General features: G+C 44.4%; 1 protein-coding gene across 1 annotated transcript in view; it reads left to right on the top strand.

Moving 5' to 3' along the window:
- LOC126210057 (delta and Notch-like epidermal growth factor-related receptor) overlaps window positions 1–16512 on the top strand; it is a 364547-nt gene that overhangs the window by 339729 nt on the left and 8306 nt on the right. Inside the window, exon 10 of the mRNA XM_049939540.1 lies at window positions 1752–1915. Within this exon, the coding sequence (XP_049795497.1) occupies window positions 1752–1915 (164 nt within the window). The remainder of the gene's footprint in view (window positions 1–1751; window positions 1916–16512) is intronic.

Below are 16512 nucleotides of genomic sequence, written 5' to 3'. Positions count from 1 at the left end.
TGGTCTGTTGTAAGCTCAGAATTCACAAAATTATTGTCTTATTACAACGAGCAAAAGCTGTTCTTATTTTACGTTTCTTTCCTTTTGTTTACAGCATGGCCATTTTCCGCAGCAGCTGTTAAAATCAGTTATTACTGGTTTTCCGTCCTGAGCTTACTGCAGTTTAACTGAAGAGAATTATACCAGATGCGTTTCGCTTTTATTCATAAAGCATCTTCAGTGGATATTCTGCAAACTGGACACATACGTTTGTAAATTTTCGGTTGTTTTAGTTTAAAAACAGCGTGTTCTTTATAAAGTTGGTGTGCAAGTTACTTTCGGTGTTTCTTTATACATTCTCCAAATCACTGTTTCTTCCCTCCTTCTTCCTAGCAGCGGTTGACGTCGAAAGTATCGATTCACATAAGCACTTGGGAGTTTTGCCATTTTGCAGTATTTGTGATTATAGGACGATTCTTGGAGGAGATGGCAGTGGTACATGCATTGTGTGATAATATGTGTATATCCAACGTTGTAGTAAGAGGTCGGGGAATTTAAAGAGACACAGGCATCGAAATCATTAGACCTCTTCACCTCACAAGGAAACTACCACATTCAAAAAACCACAGCAGAAAAGAAACAACTCATAAATGATCATACCAGCTTGGCAAACCACACATTCTTTAAACTAATCGACCAACATAATATAGCATTAAAAACCCACATGTAACCGCAGGTTCCATGTACCACTACCATCGCCTCCCAGATTCTATCCTATAATGACGACCCATGCCCGTTCCTGGCCCCCCGCCCCCCCCCCCCCCACCTCCAAGAAAAGCCTTGCAATCAACTCTTCCATCTCCTCTGATATCTCTACTTAACATACAAGGTATTTTCACTAATTTACACTATCTTACACATACACAAATACCCATGAGAAAAAAAAATAATTAGTTTCACATGTTGGCAACACACACAACGTGAACTAAAATATACGGGCTTCACTGTTACTGTGTAGAGTGAGAATCAAACAGAGCTACAGTTCAATTTATAAAGTGAAGTGTAAAGAATGGAGTGCAAGAAATACTGCTGAAGGGCAAAAACTTCCAAATGCAGACGTGAATCGAAGTCTTTCGACATCAACCGCTGCTAGCAAGAAGGAGGGAAGAAGCAGTGATTTGGAGAATGTATAAGTAGCTTGCACACAAACTTTACAAACAAAACAAAGAAAAAACTACACACGTATGTATCCAGTTTGTAGAATAACCATGGAAAAAGATTTTTAAATAAAAGCGGAACGCGTCTATTGTAATTCTCCTTATATAAACTGGAGTAAGCTGAAGACGGAAAAGAAATAACAAGGGCAGGTTTTTGTTGTACCGGACTTTACCATAAACCACGGGAGACCGTGGAACCGGTAAATAAAGTAGCAAGCCATACCTCAGTGCCGACACAGAATAGTCTAACGCACTGCAGACATTACTGCCTGCCAGACGCAAGAGTCGAACTCTGAGCCCCACACGATAGAGATGGGCACGTAGGCACGGAGTGACACTGATGTCAACACTTGGCTGGGGTATGGGGACGAGCAGGTGCGACTGACAGATGGACTCAACTTCTGAACGTGCGTAATGGTACGTCATCTGTCACGTTACATATCCAACATTCGACAAAGCAAATATAAAGCTGTGTAAGTTATATTATAGACTGACCTTTTTAGTCTCGAGGTTACTTTTATTAATGCAAGCGTGTTTGGTGTGGTGTGCCCGCAGAGGAGTTCGTGCTGGAAGCGATGCCGAGCGCGATGCCGCGGGCGACGGGCCGCGACGGCCAGCTGGACCTGCAGATGCCAATCTCCATCCACCTGGACCACCTGCACAACGTCTACATCGCGGCGGGGACGCTCGCCTGCGCCGTCGTCATCGTCGTGCTCACGGTAAGTGCTCACAGCTGCTCACGTCACCTCCCTGCCACTCAATACACAGCGTGGGCCAAATAAAACTAACTCACCTTAAGGCACGCAACCATTCTTACATCACCCGCGCCCATGGTGAACTATGTGGGCATGGTTGCCTGTCTTAAGGGGGTAGGACGTCAAAGGAGCCGACTTGGAGCAGGAGAGGCCCCACAGGACATTTTAATTTCCACTGTCTATACTTTTACAAGTAAATTCATAAAACTTTGTCAGCATGACCAGGAAGGATTCAGGATTCACACTCGTAGCAGCGGAAGTTCAAAAACATAACAAAATAATTTTTTTTACTTGTGAAATGTCATCATGTTTTCACTTACTATTAGCTGCATTTGTTGCTATAGGTACACATTTCTTCTAAGTAAGAGAGATTGTTCGATGAATTTTGCACAGCATACAAGCCATACTTACAGGTGTCTGAAACTCTACAATCTATTTAATTTATGAAAAATGAATGAGCTGTTACGTTTTAAACTTTATGTTTAGCAAAAAATCAAATTTTGTAGTTAATTATGTCAATTTTTACCACAGTTTTTAACAGATTTGGAAAATTCTAGAGTTTCATACACCTGTAAGTATGGTTTGTATGCTGTGCAAAATTCATCAAAGAATCTCTCTTACTTATGAAGAAAAATGTACATATAGCAACAAATGCAGCCAACAGTAAGTGAGAAAATGATGACATTTCATATCTAAAATAAAAAATTTGTTTTGTTTTTGCACTTCCACTGCTCTGAGTGTGATTCCTGAATCCTTCCTGGTCATGCTGACAGAGTTTTATGAATTTATTTGTAAAAGTATAGACAGTAGAAAATAAAATGTCCTGTGGTGCCTCTCCTGCTCCAAGTCGGCCCGTTTGACGTCCTACCCCTCTTAAGCTGGATGAAGTATTTTCTGGGCCAACTGTAGTTTGCCCACACTGTAGGTTTTCCTGCCAACCACACTGTACCATGCAACGTTGTGTACTAGCATCGAGGTTTCCGTTCTACCGATGCAGGGTTGCAGCGAACACATAACAATAAACCTACAGGATTTATAGGATAAAATTTTCTGACACTATAGCACCTCAAACTGTACTAAAAATTACTTGTTTTGATAGATCTATGTTGCAATGCATCACTGGAACAGTGAAACCTACCATACACGGCATGTCATGTTCGCAAACACTGAGACTTACATGGCGGCTGCTCGGTTTGTCTTTGTCCGTCAGTCCTAGCTCAGAGCACATGACTGCGCCAACTAATCTCACCATAAAACGTGTGACTGGGGTTTTGGTTAGGCTGGGAGCTAATAGAAAGGTTAAATTCATAATATGAATTGTATAATACAACCAGCCGGTTGCAACAATATTTAACTTCACATTTTTCGACACTGACTATAGATGTCTTCATTAGTAAATCTGAAACAGTTACATGTAGAGGCAGATGGACACATTTACGAGCAAAATGTTCATATACACTGAAGCGACAAAGAATCTTGCCGGCAGGTGTGGCCGAGCGGTTCTGGGAGCTTCAGTCTGGAACCGCGCGACCGTTACGGTCGCAGGTTCGAATCCTGCCTCGGGCATGGATGTGTGTGATGTCCTTAGGTTAGTTATGTTTAAGCACTTCTAAGTTCTAGGGGACTGATGACCTCAAGTATTAAGTCCCATAGTGCTCAGAGCCATTTGAACCAAGCCCAAGAAACTGTTACAGGCATGAATACAATACAGAGATATGAAAACATGCAGAACACGACGATGGAGTCGGCAACGCTTATATAAGACAACAAGCGTCTGGCACAGTTGTTAGATCGGCTACTGCTGCTACAATGGCACGTCATTAAGATTTAGGTGACTTTGAACGTGATGTTACAGACGGTACACGAGCGATGGGACACAGCAACTCCGAGGTAGCGATGAAGTGGCGATTTTCCCGTACGACCATTTCATGTGTGTACCGTGAATATGATGAATCCAGTAAAACATCAAATTTTCGACATCGTTGCGGCCAGAAAAAGATTCTGCAAGAACGGGACCAACGACGTCTGAAGAGAATAGTTCAAAGTGATAGATGTGCAACCCTTGAGCAGATGGCTGCAGATTTCTGTGCTGGGCCAGCAACAAGTGTCAGCGTTCGAACCCTTCATCGAATCATCATCAATATGGGCTTTCGGAGCTAAAGGCCCACTCTTGTACCCTTGATGGCTGCACGACACAAAGCTTTACGCCTCGCCTGGGCCCGTCATCACCGACATCGGACTGTCTATTATTGGAAACTTGTTGCCTGGTCCGACGATCTGGTTTCAAATTGTACAGAGCGATGGACGTGTACGGGTATGGTGACAACCTCATGAATCTAAGAACCCTGTATGTAAGCAGGAGACTGTTCAAGCAGGTGAAGGCTCTATAAAGGCGTAGGGCGTGTGTAGTTGGAATCGTATGGGACCCCTGATACATCTAGATATGACTCTTACAAGTGACACGTACGTAAGCATGCGTCTGATCATCGGCATTCATTAATGTTCATTGTGCATTCCGACGCACTTTGTAAATTCCGGCAGGACAATGCGACACCACACACGTCCACAATTGCTACAGAGTGGCTCCAGGAACACTCTTCTGAGTTTAAGCACTTCCGCTTTCCATAAAACTCCCCAGACATCATCATTATTGACCATATCTGGGATGCCTTGCAACGTGCTGTTCAGAAGATATCTCCACACTAAAAATACTGGGACACGTGAGGCAATACTAACCTTACGACTTATCTTAGAAGAAAGATTAAGGAAAGGCAAACCCACGTTTCTAGCATTTGTAGACTTAGAGAAAGCTTTTGACAATGTTGACTGGAATACTCTCTTTCAAATTCTAAAGGTGGCAGGGGTAAAATACAGGGAGCGAAAGGCTATTTACAATTTGTACAGAAACCAGATGGCAGTTATAAGAGTCGAGGGACATGAAAGGGAAGCAGTGGTTGGGAAGGGAGTAAGACAGGGTTGTAGCCTCTCCCCGATGTTATTCAATCTGTATATTGAGCAAGCAGTAAAGGAAACAAAAGAAAAATTCGGAGTAGGTATTAAAATCCATGGAGAAGAAATAAAAACTTTGAGGTTCGCCGATGACATTGTAATTCTGTCAGAGACAGCAAAGGACTTGGAAGAGCAGTTGAATGGAATGGATGGTGTCTTGAAGGGAGGATATAAGATGAACATCAACAAAAGCAAAACGAGGATAATGGAATGTAGTCGAATTAAGTCGGGTGATGTTGAGGGTATTAGATTAGGAAATGAGACACTTAAAGTAGTAAAGGAGTTTTGCTATTTGGGGAGCAAAATAACTGATGATGGTCGAAGTAGAGAGGATATAAAATGTAGACTGGCAATGGCAAGGAAAGCGTTTCTGAAGAAGAGAAATTTGTTAACATCGAGTATAGATTTAAGTGTCAGGAAGTCTTTTCTGAAAGTGTTTGTATGGAGTGTGGCCATGTATGGAAGTGAAACATGGACGATAAATAGTTTGGACAAGAAGAGAATAGAAGCTTTCGAAATGTGGTGCTACAGAAGAATGCTGAAGATTAGATGGGTAGATCACATAACTAATGAGGAGGTACTGAACAGGATTGGGGAGAAGAGGAGTTTGTGGCACAACTTGACCAGAAGAAGGGATCGGTTGGTGGGACATGTTCTGAGGCATCAAGGGATCACCAATTTAGTATTGGAGGGCAGCGTGGAGGGTAAAAATCGTAGGGGGAGACCAAGAGATGCATACACTAAGCAGATTCAGAAGGATGTAGGTTGCAGTAGGTACTGGGAGATGAAGAAGCTTGCACAGGATAGAGTAGCATGGAGAGCTGCATCAAACCAGTCTCAGGACTGAAGACCACAACAACAACAACACCCTCTCTTCAACTCCTCCATAACACTTGTATGGTTTTCAACGTTACTGAATAGACAGGTATGGTGAGGAACAGATTTTGTGACTTAACCTCCACTCATGTTCTCTAGTTGTTACCAGAATACCTTACGCGATCATGCAAGGGAGCACGTAAGGAGAGTTCTAAACTGTTAAACTTCGGAAGAATAGAGATCGTATCCCGATAAAAATTCTGGATGAAGTCTAAATTCGGTTTGAAAATGTGGTTCAAGTGCATGAGTTCATACTGAAATGATTCAAGGAGCAACGTATTTCAAAAATTGATAAAAAACTCTCGGTTTCCAAACGGATTGGCCGGCCGAAGTGGCCGTGCGGTTAAAGGCGCTGCAGTCTGGAACCGCGTGACCGCTACGGTCGCAGGTTCGAATCCTGCCTCGGGCATGGATGTTTGTGATGTCCTTAGGTTAGTTAGGTTTAACTAGTTCTAAGTTCTAGGGGACTAATGACCTCAGCAGTTGAGTCCCATAGTGCTCAGAGCCATTTGAACCATTTTTTGAACCAAACGGATTGTAGTGTTGCGGTATTTCACTAGGCCACTGTAAATCGTATAAGAGTCCTATGTGGGCAACTGCATCTTACTCTACGCATCATTAATAATTTTTAAAAATATTTTTTGATCGAATATAAGAAGTTATAGAGTTGGGTATGACTTAATAGCGTTTGCGTCTGCACACGATTCTACCATTTCTTCATCGCAGCTGAGATAGGTGTTTTTCTAAGTACAATGAAGATTCCAACACTGGTCTAAATTAGAATGTCAGTCGGTAATGACTCGTAATTATCTGAGATTATTGATGGACCTTTCGACATCAATTGCATTTAATGATGCAAGGATACGTGCCATTTAGAATTTTGGGACATCGTACTGGTTTAATGGCTTAATGTAATCCAACAAAATTTAACCAGACTACACTATTCATTATCGTGAATCCGGTTGTGTCTTGAGTCTACAGTAAATAAGGATTAGCATCTACAAACGGACTGTACCATTTTTAGAAGATTTTACTACAAACAACTGAAATAAAATGAACTATTGAAAATCGTATGTATTCTTACTGAATATGTGTTTCTTTCAACAAATAATGTACAAACAATCAGGCTCCTTGTATGAAAGTAATCGATATTTGGTAACGAATATGGATGTTAAATGAGATGTTGCCATTGATGCATTATCTGAAAAGTAGCAATTTACAGTTGAATCTTCTTAAGAAAAGATATGAAAACCAATAACGCTATGAAAAATGAGGAACAGCAAGATAGTAGGAACCAAGTCAGCTAAGTTGATATATTCCTGCCATTCATTAATACTAATATGATAAGATATGTAGGATAATGGATAAAAAGTGCAAGGTGTCCTATAAACATAGGCAGAGGTGAAAGAAGTGACGAGTCAGAGAAAACAAAATCTTAGAAGCGAGTGGAGAACAAAGCCAAAACCTTTGGTGTTGTAGTCTAGCATTTGCACCCCTTATCCACTTTTTTTAACTGGGCCACTACGGAACACAGCAGTGCATCTGCCACATTCTTCAATTCAGCTGCAGTCACGGTGCAGTCCGGAAGACACGAAAATGGAATGTTCTGTACGCAGTCATTTTATTTTAACAAATCATATAGGAAACAATTGCAGTCCACTGGTAAAGGCATGTTCGTGGGAATACCTGAGTGGTGACGATGAAGTAACGATTAGGTACTGTTCTCACTGAGGTCGAAGTTGATACTCCGTGCGAATTGGTATGGATGGAGGTTATACTTAACAGCCGAACTAAGTTAATAATTGGCTCCTTCTACCGATCCCCAGACTCCGATGATATAGTTGCTGAACAGTTCAGAGAAAATTTGGGTCTCGTAACAAATAAATACCCCACTCATACGGTTATAGTTGGTGGGGACTTCAACCTTCCCTCGATATGTTGGCAAAAATACTTGTTCAAAACCGGTGGTAGGCAGAAAACATCTTCCGAGATTGTCCTAAATGCTTTCTCCGAAAATTATTTCGAGCAGTTAGTCCACGAACCCACACGAATTGTAAATGGTTGCGAAAACACACTTGACCTCTTAGCCACAAACAATCCAGAGCTGATAGAGAGCATCATGACTGATACAGGGATTAGTGATCACAAGGTCGTTGTAGCTAGGCTCAATAAGGTTTCTTCCAAATGCACCAGAAACAAACGCAAAATAATTTTGTTTAAAAAAGCGGATAAAGTGTCACTAGAAGCCTTCCTAAGAGACAATCTTCATTCCTTCCGAACTGACTATGCAAATGTAGACGAGATGTGGCTCAAATTCAAAGATATAGTAGCAACAGCAATTGAGAGATTCATACCTCATAAATTGGTAAGAGATGGAACTGATCCCCCGTGGTACACAAAACAAGTCCGAACTCTGTTGCAGAGGCAACGGAAAAAGCATGCGAAGTTCAGAAGAACGCGAAATCCAGAAGATTGGCTAAAATTTACAGACGCGCGAAATTTGGCACGGACTTCAATGCGAGATGCCTTTAATAGGTTCCACAACGAAACATTGTCTCGAAATTTGGTAGAAAATCCGAAGAAATTCTGGTCATATGTAAAGTACACAAGCGGCAAGACGCAGTCAATACCTTCGCTGCGCAGTGCCGATGGTACTGTTACCGACGACTGTGCCGCTAAAGCGGAGTTATTGAACGCAGTTTTCCGAAATTCCTTCACCAGGGAAGACGAATGGAATATTCCAGAATTTGAAACACGAACAGCTGCTAGCATGAGTTTCTTAGAAGTAGATACCTTAGGGGTTGCGAAGCAACTCAGATCGCTTGATACGGGCAAGTCTTCAGGTCCAGATTGTATACCGATTAGGTTCCTTTCAGATTACGCTGATACAATAGCTCCCTACTTAGCATTCATATACAACCGCTCGCCTATATCATTGACTTCGGTTTGCAGTAGGGTTTTGGAGCATATACTGTATTCAAACATTATGAATCACCTCGAAGGGAACGATCTATTGATACGTAATCAGCATGGTTTCAGAAAACATCGTTCTTGTGCAACGCAGCTAGCTCTTTATTCGCACTAAGTAATGGCCGCTATCGACAGGGGATCTCAAGTTGATTCCGTATTTCTAGATTTCCGGAAAGCTTTTGACACCGTTCCTCACAAGCGACTTCTAATCAAGCTGCGGGCCTACGGGGTATCGTCTCAGTTGTGCGACTGGATTCGTGATTTCCTGTCAGGAAGGTCGTAGTTCGTAGTAATAGACGGCAAATCATCGAGTAAAACTGAAGTGTTATCGGGTGTTTCCCAGGGAAGCGTCCTGGGACCTCTGCTGTTCCTGATGTATATAAATGACCTGGGTGACAATCTGAGCAGTTCTCTTAGGTTGTTCGCAGATGATGCTGTAATTTACCGTCTAGTAAGATCATCCGAAGACCAGTATCAGTTGCAAAGCGATTTAGGAAAGATTGCTGTATGGTGTGGCAGGTGGCAGTTGACGCTAAATAACGAAAAGAGTGAGGTGATCCACATGAGTTCCAAACGAAATCCGTTGGAATTCGATTACTCGATAAATAGTACAATTATCAAGGCTGTCAATTCAACTAAGTACCTGGGTGTTAAAATGACGAACAACTTCAGTTGGAAAGACCACGTAGATAATATTGTGGGGAAGGCGAGCCAAAGGTTGCGTTTCATTGGCAGGACACTTAGAAGATGCAACAAGTCCACTAAAGAGACAGCTTACACTACACTCGTTCGTCCTCTGTTAGAATATTGCTGCACGGTGTGGGATCCTTACCAGGTGGGGTTGACGGAGGACATCGAAAGTGTGCAAAAAAGGGCAGCTCGTTTTGTATTATCACGTAGTAGGGGAGAGAGTGTGGCAGATATGATACGCGAATTGGGATGGAAGTCATTACAGCAAAGACGTTTTTCGTCGCGGCGAGATCTACACTCCTGGAAATGGAAAAAAGAACACATTGACACCGGTGTGTCAGACCCACCATACTTGCTCCGGACACTGCGAGAGGGCTGTACAAGCAATGATCACACGCACGGCACAGCGGACACACCAGGAACCGCGGTGTTGGCCGTCGAATGGCGCTAGCTGCGCAGCATTTGTGCACCGCCGCCGTCAGTGTCAGCCAGTTTGCCGTGGCATACGGAGCTCCATCGCAGTCTTTAACACTGGTAGCATGCCGCGACAGCGTGGACGTGAACCGTATGTGCAGTTGACGGACTTTGAGCGAGGGCGTATAGTGGGCATGCGGGAGGCCGGGTGGACGTACCGCCGAATTGCTCAACACGTGGGGCGTGAGGTCTCCACAGTACATCGATGTTGTCGCCAGTAGTCGGCGGAAGGTGCACGTGCCCGTCGACCTGGGACCGGACCGCAGCGACGCACGGATGCACGCCAAGACCGTAGGATCCTACGCAGTGCCGTAGGGGACCGCACCGCCACTTCCCAGCAAATTAGGGACACTGTTGCTCCTGGGGTATCGGCGAGGACCATTCGCAACCGTCTCCATGAAGCTGGGCTACGGTCCCGCACACCGTTAGGCCGTCTTCCACTCACGCCCCAACATCGTGCAGCCCGCCTCCAGTGGTGTCGCGACAGGCGTGAATGGAGGGACGAATGGAGACGTGTCGTCTTCAGCGATGAGAGTCGCTTCTGCCTTGGTGCCAATGATGGTCGTATGCGTGTTTGGCGCCGTGCAGGTGAGCGCCACAATCAGGACTGCATACGACCGAGGCACACAGGGCCAACACCCGGCATCATGGTGTGGGGAGCGATCTCCTACACTGGCCGTACACCACTGGTGATCGTCGAGGGGACACTGAATAGTGCACGGTACATCCAAACCGTCATCGAACCCATCGTTCTACCATTCCTAGACCGGCAAGGGAACTTGCTGTTCCAACAGGACAATGCACGTCCGCATGTATCCCGTGCCACCCAACGTGCTCTAGAAGGTGTAAGTCAACTACCCTGGCCAGCAAGATCTCCGGATCTGTCCCCCATTGAGCATGTTTGGGACTGGATGAAGCGTCGTCTCACGCGGTCTGCACGTCCAGCACGAACGCTGGTCCAACTGAGGCGCCAGGTGGAAATGGCATGGCAAGCCGTTCCACAGGACTACATCCAGCATCTCTACGATCGTCTCCATGGGAGAATAGCAGCCTGCATTGCTGCGAAAGGTGGATCTACACTGTACTAGTGCCGACATTGTGCATGCTCTGTTGCCTGTGTCTATGTGCCTGTGGTTCTGTCAGTGTGATAATGTGATGTATCTGACCCCAGGAATGTGTCAATAAAGTTTCCCCTTCCTGGGACAATGAATTCACGGTGTTCTTATTTCAATTTCCAGGAGTGTATTTACGAAATTTCAGTCACCAACTTTCTCTTCCGAATGCGAAAATATTTTGTTGAGCCCAACCTACATAGGTAGGAATGATCATCAAAATAAAATAAGAGAAACCAGAGCTCGAACAGAAAGGTTTAGGTGTTCGTTTCTCCCGCGCGCTGTTCGGGAGTGGAATGGTAGAGAGATAGTATGATTGTGGTTCGATGAACCCTCTGCCAAGCACTTAAATGTGAATTGCAGATTAGTCACGTAGATGTAGATGTAGATATGCGAAACTACGCGTTTGCAATACCTGTGTGAAAATCGTATTACCGCACTAGTGAAAAAACTAGCAACAAAAGACAGCATGCGGCAATAGCATCGCATGTGGTGGGCCACTATGTTGCGGACAACATAATAATACGTCACGTATCTAGTTGAGACTAGAAAGAAATATGGCTCTTTCCAGCGTTAAATACAATTTAGACATGTTTATTATGCAGTATTGTACACTCATTTTCAGAAAAAAACAGAACAGCTTGAACGACCAGAGATACAGCGTTCATATTCACTGGACATGTACATTAGTATGTTCTTAAGAAATGATCAATATTTGAACCATATAGGCCTGCGAGTTCACGGTCAACATCGATATCGGTGCGCAACACCACGTACCAGTAAAGTGTGCCTGCAGCTCTTGTCGCTATAAACCGAAGGCAATGGATCAGTGTGACTTGATCAGACGAGCAAGATACCTCGCAAATATATGTGTGAACCGTACCGTCAAATCAGTGAGTTGAAAGAGGGCGCGTTATTGGCATGTGTAGCATACATTCGGGAAATTTGCTGCTCATGTGGGACGAAGTATTTGGGTAGTGCAACGGATGTGTGAGCAGAATGGTTAATTGAAGGCCGTAGAACAGTGCGAGATGACTCAGGTAGCACCACAGACCACCAACCTGAAAAAGACGATGCCTCATACGAAAGGCATTGGAGGACAGATCTGCATCCTCCTCGGCTCTGGCGCAAGAGTGGAGCAGAGAAACACATTGTACACTGTCAGGAGTAACGGTCCGTCTCCGTTTATTACGGAATGGGCTACACGCGCGTCGTCCACTTCTCTGCCTAACTTTGACGAATGTGCAAAAAAGGTGTATGGAACGATGCCACTAGGGACAGGAATGGCATCAGATACTATTTTAGGACGAATCCAGGTTGTGTTTTGTCTGAAATTGATGGCCACATTTTGGTTCGCCGCAGACAGGGGGACCGCCACCAAAGTGGCTGCATTCGCACAAGACATACAACGCCAACTCAAGGCGTTATGATGTGCGGTGCTATTGCGTACAACCACAAATTACAGCTGATACGTGTGCAGGGTACTGTGACCACTGTGACATACGTGAAAGACATCCTGTGACCTGCAGACTTACCCTTTCTCCACCACACCCCAAACGCTATTTTTCAGGAAGACAATGCATGACCACACGTTACTGCACAAACACGCGTCTTCTTGGTGTCACTAGATGCCAGCGTTTTGCTCTGGCTCTCCAGATCACCAGCCCTGTCACCGGGCGAAAATCTGTGGGATATGGTGAAAAGACAGATGCTGTACTGTGACCCAATGCCAACCACCACAAATGAACTTTGGAACCAGGTGAATGCCGCATGGGTGGCTATATCACAGGACGCACCGATACCATCACGCTCGGCTCATGGCGGAACCTGTGCCTACTAGGTAACACGACACATACTGAACTGAGGTGACAAATGCTTATCATTTCTGCAGAACATACATATCCTGTGAATATGAACGACCCATGTCTAATTGTTCAAGGTGTTCTACTTTTTCAGAACATGAGTGTATGACCTAAAATGCACTAGACGTAAAACTGCTAGTGACTACGTTTTTTGCTGCATACTTCTCAAAATATGTATTGTGTTTTACTTAATTTCAAAATGTGACAATACCTAAACCTACATCTACATCTACGTGATTACTCTGCTATTCACAATAAAGTGCCTGGCAGAGGGTTCAGTGAATCACCTTCAAGCTGTCTCTCTACCTTTCCACTCTCGAATGGCGCGCGTGGAAAGAACGAGTACTTAAATTTTTCTATGCGAGCGTTGATTTATTTTATCGTGATGATCGTTTCTCCCTATGTAAATGAGTGCCAACAGTATGTTTTTTCAATCGGAGGAGAAAAATGGTGATTGACCTTTCTGACAGGAAATTACGAATCCAGTCACGCAGCTGAGGTGATGTTCCATAGGCACGCAATATTGGTTAGAAGACGCTTCTGAGGAATGGTGTCGAAAGCCTTCTGGAAATCTAAAAATATGGAATCAATTTGACATCCCCTGTCGATAGCACTTGTTACTTCATGAGTTTAGAGAGGTAGTTGTGTTTCCCAAGAACGATATTTTCTTATCCGTGCTATCTGTCAATAAATCCTATTCTTCGTGGTAATTCATAATGTTCGAATACAGTATATGTTCCGAACCCCTACTGCAAATCGACGTAATTGGTATGTGACTGTAATTCAGCAGATTGATGGTACTTCCGTTTTTCGGTATTGGTGTGACTTGAGCAGTTTTCCAATCTTTAGGTACGGATCTTTCTGTGAGCGAGCGGTTGTATGTACACTACTGGGCATTAAAATTGCTACACCACGTAGATGACGTGCTACAGACGTGAAATTTAACCGACAGGAAGACGGTGCTATTATATGAAAATCATTAGCTTTTCACAGCATTCGCACAAGGTTGGCGTCGGTGGCGACACCTACAAAGTGCTGACATGACGAAAGTTTCCAACCGATTTCTCATACACAAACAGCAGTTGACCAGCGTTGACTGTTGAAACGTTTTTGTGATGCCTCGTGTCAGGGGGAGAAATGTGTACCATCACGTTTCCGACTTTGCTAAAGGTCGGATTGTTGCCTATCGATATTGCGGTTTATCGTATCGCGACATTGCTGCTCGCGTTGGTAGAGATACAATGAGTGTTAGCAGAATATGGAATCGGTGGGTTCAGGGGGGTAATACGGAAAGCCGTGCTGGATCCCAACGGCCTCGTATCACTAGCAGTCGAGATGACAGGCATCTTATCCGCATGGCTGTAACGGATCGTGCAGCCACGTCTCGATCCCTGAGTCAACAGATTGGGACGTTTGCAAGACAACAACCATCTGCACGAACAGTTCGACGACGTTTGCAGCAGCATGGACTATCAGTTCGGAGACCATGGCTGCGGTTACCCTTGACGCTGCATCACAGACAGGAGCGCCTGCGATGGTGTACTCAACGACGACCTGGGTGCACGAATGGCAAAACGTCATTTTTTCGGATGAATCCAGGCTCTGTTTACAGCATCATGATGGTCGCATCCGTGTTTGGCGACTTCGCGGTGAACGCACATTGGAAGCCTGTATTCGTCATCGCCATACTGGCGTATCACCTGGCGTCACCTCTTGTTCGCATTTACGGCACTTTGAACAGTGGACGTTACATTTAAGATGTGTTACGACCCGTGGCTCTACCCTTCTTTCGATCGCTGCGATACCCTACATTTCAGCAGGATAATACACGACCGCATGTTGCAGGTCCTGTACGGGCTTTTCTGGATACAGAAAACGTTCGACTGCTGCTGTGGCCAGCACATTCTCCAGATCTCTCACCAATTGGAAACGTCTGGTCAATGGTGGTCGAGCAACTGGCTCGTCACAATACGCCAGTCACTACTCTTGATTAACTGTGGTATCGTGTTGAAGGTGCATGGGCAGCTGTATCTGTACACGCCATCCAAGCTCTGTTTGACTCAATGGCCAGGCGTATCAAGGCCGTTATTACGGCCAGAGATGGTTGTTCTGGGTACTGATTTCTCAGGATCTATGCACCCAAATTGCTTGAAAATTTAATCACATGTCAGTTCTAGTATAATATATTTGTCCAATGAATACCCGTTTATCATCTGCATTTCCTCTTAGTGTAGCAATTTTAGTGGCCAGTAGTGTAATTGCTAAATATGGAGCTATTGTGTCAGCATATACTCTGAAAGGAACTTGACTGATATACAATCTGGACCGGAGGCCTTGCCTTTAGTAAGTGGTTTAAGATGCTTTACTACACCGAGGATATCTGCTTCTGTGTTTCTCATCTTGGCATTTGTTCATGACTGGAATTCAGGAATATTTACTTTGTCGTCTTTGGTGAAGGAGTTTCGGAAAACCGTGTTCAATAACTCTGCTTTAGTTGCAATGTCGTCAGTGACTTCACCGTTGTTATCGAGCAATGTATGTACTGATTGTGTGTTGCCACTGGTGTGCTTTGTCGACATTAACGAAAAGAAAACTGGTTCATTGTGAAGTTGTTGTGTCAGACTACTTGGTGCCAAAATAATAATTCTTGACCTAATACTATTCTCAGAATCGAATGAGAAAGGCTGCATAACAGAGAACACATACGAATCCCAAAGTAGTGGTTTTTAATTTTTACGCAAAAGTCAATGTTTTACTGAGAATCTGATTACAGAGGCGGATGTAGCTCTGCTTCATCTATATAAAACAATTTTTTTTAGGCACATGAGATGATTCAAAACTTCTATCCCTGGGTATTGTACGATAGAGTTTTGTGGAGAACCCAGCACTCTGTGTTGTTCCAAGTGACACAGCAGATAAATGTTTGCGACCTACCCTGGTGCAGGTTTCTTCTGTGTCGCACCATGAGTCGTATCACGTATTGCGTTGCATATTGCATCACCTCGCTGAGAACCCTTCCTTTACGAATATTTTATAAAGGGTAAGGTGCTCGACAGTACCGAATACGTATGATTTCAGTTTATGTCCTTACTCTTACATGTCTGGTTTCAACACTACCACCCAGCTTCGTTCCCGAGAGCGTTTCATCGCCGGCCGCGGTGGTCTAGCGGTTCTAGGCGCTGAGTCAGGAACCGCGCGACTGCTACGGTCGCAGGTTCGAATCCTGCCTCGGGCATGGATGTGTGTGATGTCCTTAGGTTAGTTAGGTTTAAGTAGTTCTAAGTTCTAGGGGACTTATGACCACAGATGTTGAGTCCCATAGTGCTCAGAGCCATTTGAATTTTTGAAGCGTTTCATCAGAAGTGTATGCGGGGAAAGCCTATACTGACAGGGGTAGCAGCGCGGCAGTTGCTCGTCGGAGCCTCCTGCGTGGCCTACGAGAAAGACAGGCCGCGGCGTGTACGTGACGAAGGTAGTTCTGCACTAACTCGCTCGCTCAAATCAGCAGACAAACTACGTTTCGACACCTGCTAACTCGTAACTAGGCGTGTCCGTACAAACGAAAACT

Source organism: Schistocerca nitens, chromosome 1 (assembly GCF_023898315.1).
Source record: "Schistocerca nitens isolate TAMUIC-IGC-003100 chromosome 1, iqSchNite1.1, whole genome shotgun sequence".
NCBI classification, from domain to species: domain Eukaryota; kingdom Metazoa; phylum Arthropoda; class Insecta; order Orthoptera; family Acrididae; genus Schistocerca; species Schistocerca nitens.
This window is presented reverse-complemented; position numbering and strand designations above follow the sequence as displayed.